Raw genomic sequence first — 3,905 nt, forward strand, 5'->3', positions numbered from 1 at the left:
GTAATTTTTTTCCAATTTCAATTATTGTTTGACTATACTTATTTTGTGGTCAAATTTAAAATAATTTCAGTGTCACCAATGATATCTTTCACTGAGCAAAATGCATTTGCTTCACCGAACGTGGATAGAATCAATGATGAAAACCTTTTGGCAGACCCTCAAGTGGTGAGTCACCAATTTTTTTTCATTGATCTTGTTTCATGTTAACCTTTTTCTTTTCATTCTTAAGTTTTGTCGAGTGTGTGAGAGTATAAAAATAAAAAGAAAAAAAAAAGTGCAACTACAAGGAGGATAAAAGTACTCCAAAACAAGAAAAACAAACAAAGAAAAACAAGGACAACAAATAATGCCGCAAGGCTGTCCAGTGTCTCTGAATATCTCCTGATAACAAAATCCACCTGTATATTCTTTTCTTAGCTTGTAATTTTGTCTTTGTTGCTGTATTTGTGTATTCACATTTTTATCTTGATGTTGGCTGTTGTAGTTTTTCGTTTGTGATTTTTAAAGAAGTTTATTGTTTACCATTACAGGTGAAACACGTCAACTGCTATTCTATTACCATTCCTGAACTAATGTCTATAGGAGAATCTTTTAGCATGAAAACACTGAAGCAAGGTAAGTTTTTTATGTAGGACAAATTATGCTGGGTTCAACTGATATATTCTCATGCACCTTGTTTACACTGTGCAGTTCTAAAAGTTTCTTACAATCTATTGATATTTATTTTCTGGCGTTTATTTCTAGGTAGGGTAAATGGTTTTGCATTTTGGTTTAATGCTGAGTTTACTGGGTTAAGACAAGAAGAAGAACAACTATCAGCACTAGATAGGATGGATTCAGCACTAGTTCTTTGCACTGGGCCTAGTGTTCCTCCAACACATTGGGAACAGGTACAAATTATTTTCTTATTGAAGTCTTGGTTATTTTCTTATTGAAGTCTTGGTTCTGTTTATCTACAGTGTGCAACATGCAGTTGAGGTATATATTGTGTTTTTAATATAGTTAAACTAATTTTGTTATCAATATTTGCAGACTTTGATTTACTTTCCTACTACAGTACAGCTGGAGAGAGGTAGACCTTTTACAGGCTCAGTGACATTGACGCAGCCGACAAAGCATAAATGGCTCATGGAGATCAAACTAATATATCGGTGAGTTAGAAAAACTTCTATCATGGTATATCTTTTAGAGACATTCATTAACGTTAAGTTTTAAATTCTGACATTGTTCTTTGCCATTGCAGTTCAAATAATGGTGATTTAGTCTGCAAGAAACAAACCGACCTTTTCTCGCCTTTCTGAAACTCAAGCTTATGAAAGCACAACTTTTCTGACCGATTAGTAGTAGTCATCCTAACAGTACTAAGTTGTTGTTGCGAACCAATTAACTCCTCTGGCTTTGTATTCTTATCCTTAGAATCAACTTCAGCGTCTACTTCTGACTTAGTAGGTGGCACAAAATAATACATTTGTTTCAGAAATGTGGCCATGGTGGCTAAGTTTCAGCAGTTATCTCTTTATTTTCCTTGCTTGGTGTTCCATTGCCTTGATCAAATATACGCTCAAGAATTTGAAGCATCGATGGTGTTGGTGTCCACCTCTGCCTAGATGTTATTTTCTGTCCTGCTAATGTAAAAGGGAAACTAGTGCTTTGGTAATGATTATTGTTGGTTAATGATTGCATAAAGGTACAATCCAACACCGAACTTTTTGTTAAAGCTCGCGTTGGCCTTCGTGTGAATGGACAGAGATCATATTGGTGTTCACTTGAGAGAAAATTGGATGATTAACCTAAGCCTTAGACTTTGGTTGAAGAAATTAACATCGATTAAATTTGCAAATGTATATAGAAACTGCAATAATCAAACATTTTTCAAACTTTTTAGAGAGTTGATTGCTGAATATTGAAACTGAAAATTGAAGTTGGTTTATGTTTGTACATAATCTATCACAAGATCATCAGACATGTATGAAAGATTAATTAAGATGATTGATGAGATAATTAAGAAATAAATATATGAAACCTGCAAGATCTATGCATCTCAACGAGCTGGTCACCAGAGAGTGGCATAAACTGCAATCTGCTTCCTCAGAGGAGTTGAGATTATCATGTTTGGCTGTAGATTAAAATGTTATAGAAAAATGAAATCTTACAATTTAGAAATTCATATTCTGGAAGCTAACATCACAAAAACTGTATGAAGATACATATCTTATGTGACTTTGCTACCCTCACTCGCAGGATATAAAAACTTTTATGTCGCCAGGAGAAAGCCTCCAAATCGTGCATATGGCTCCGCACTTTTCGACTGTATTGCTCCAAAGTATGTGTCTGCTCATTTATGGTATCATTAGACATTGTTTCTTCATCTAATCTAACAGCTGCCATTTGAGAAAGTTGAAAGTTCTCCGCCACATGTTGTAGCTTCCTAGCTGTTTAACAAAGCTCACTAGCAAGATGCAGGACCTCATCTTTTCCAAGATTAAGGAACCCAGCAATTGTAAGCAACCCACTCCAGTTATTAATAGCACGGTAAGACTTCAGAGCCTTATCCAGGCAGAACATGACAAATAAATTGTTGCAGCATCTTCAAAGCACTATTTGTCACCAAGATAATCTCCCCATGCCTCAAGGAAGGGCATCTTCTTTGCAGCATTCAATGCCACAATGGCTGCAAGATTTAAATCATACAGACCCAACGCAGATTCATAGACTGTGTCAGGATCAGCCAACCACAAAAGATGCTTCAAGGCTTGTTCAGCAGAAGGGTAAGACATTCTCCTCTGATCATCAGCATGAGACAATTCCATTTCATGGATGACTTTTATTCTGTTAAGTGATCCTGAAGTGCTTTCCTTATAGCCATCAGAACAGAAATATGATTTTGTAGAGTTTCTCTATAATGTTTTCATTCTTTACAGAATAAACAAACTCAGTTATGTAACCCAGATTGTTAACCTGTTTAACAAATTCAGAGGCCAATAGTGAAAATGACTGCCAACCACAGTAATCTACAATAATATTGAAATCTATCCTATGTGGCCTAACCATATGCAACACATCATTAAAGGGCTTTTGAACTAAGGCATTAATGATAGAAGCCAAAAGTAGTTTGCAGTATAATGGCAGCTTCATCCCCATGTAGGACTCCAACAATTTTAGCACCTCTCACTTTCTTGTCTTTTTCTGCTGTTGCTTTGGACCAAGTTCCCATACTTTGTATCTAACTCACCAATAAATATATCAGAAATGTCAACAATAAAAAGCAAATCTTGTTTAGTTGCAAGAATTAAATGTGTGGTAACTTGATCATCCAAATTTGAGTAAAACGAGAAACTGCAACAGTTGCTACAGATTATCCCGCCATTTGGTTGCAGTCTGCCAATCTCATCCACTGCTGCTAACTAGAACTACACTCATCCATGGGCAAGCTGAAGAAAAATTTTGATATTCTTGCTCAGGATATCCTCTATTAAAGCCAATTTTTGAGACATACTCTCTATCTTTCCGGCAGAAAACTGCATATATGCACAACATTTTTTTTTAATGTTGAAGAGGCCTAAGGCCCAAAGAACACAAAAATAACTAATCACAACTCTTCTAGTAAAAGCAACACCCTGAGAATCAGCACGCAAGGCGTGAATCAAGGAGGAACTTCGAAGAAGGAAACTCCCAGTTCCATTTGTAATCGGACTCCATTACCAGGTTAGGAATCTTCAAATCAACTGCCAATTTCACTCCCAGATACAGCCCCCATAATTCTGCCATGGTTATACTGCATCTTCCTAACTCCTAAGTTTATGCTCAAACCTGCAATGAACCCTCCACTCTAGAGTAACTATCAACCTAACATGGATATTTTTTAAATTTGATCATAATTAAATTTTAAAAAATATTAAATTTTT

At 35.8% G+C, this 3,905-nt stretch overlaps 1 protein-coding gene and 1 long non-coding RNA gene across 7 annotated transcripts in view; one reads left to right on the top strand and one right to left on the bottom strand.

Annotated features, from left to right (window-relative positions):
- LOC107619201 (probable protein arginine N-methyltransferase 6) overlaps nucleotides 1-1,577 on the top strand; it is a 4,651-nt gene extending 3,074 nt beyond the window's left edge. For 3 of the 5 annotated variants that reach the window (XM_016321442.2, XM_021111018.1, XM_021111019.1), the window contains 5 exons: nucleotides 71-165; nucleotides 531-615; nucleotides 745-890; nucleotides 1,033-1,151; nucleotides 1,244-1,577. In XM_016321442.2, coding sequence (XP_016176928.1) covers nucleotides 71-165; nucleotides 531-615; nucleotides 745-890; nucleotides 1,033-1,151; nucleotides 1,244-1,301 — 503 coding nt within the window. In that variant the 3' untranslated portion in view covers nucleotides 1,302-1,577. The remainder of the gene's footprint in view (nucleotides 1-70; nucleotides 166-530; nucleotides 616-744; nucleotides 891-1,032; nucleotides 1,152-1,243) is intronic. The other 2 variants (XR_001615558.2, XM_016321443.2) reach the window with 2 other exon arrangements.
- On the bottom strand, nucleotides 1,258-3,845 carry LOC107616184. Of its 2 annotated transcripts, none has more exons than XR_002353768.1 (2): nucleotides 2,024-3,845; nucleotides 1,258-1,622 (listed from the first exon to the last, which is right to left on the bottom strand). It is a non-coding gene; the product is annotated as an uncharacterized LOC107616184 (long non-coding RNA). The 2 variants fall into 2 exon arrangements; XR_002353767.1 differs by having other exon boundaries at nucleotides 1,258-1,625.

The sequence above is a fragment of the Arachis ipaensis genome, chromosome B09 (assembly GCF_000816755.2).
Source record: "Arachis ipaensis cultivar K30076 chromosome B09, Araip1.1, whole genome shotgun sequence".
Taxonomy (NCBI): domain Eukaryota; kingdom Viridiplantae; phylum Streptophyta; class Magnoliopsida; order Fabales; family Fabaceae; genus Arachis; species Arachis ipaensis.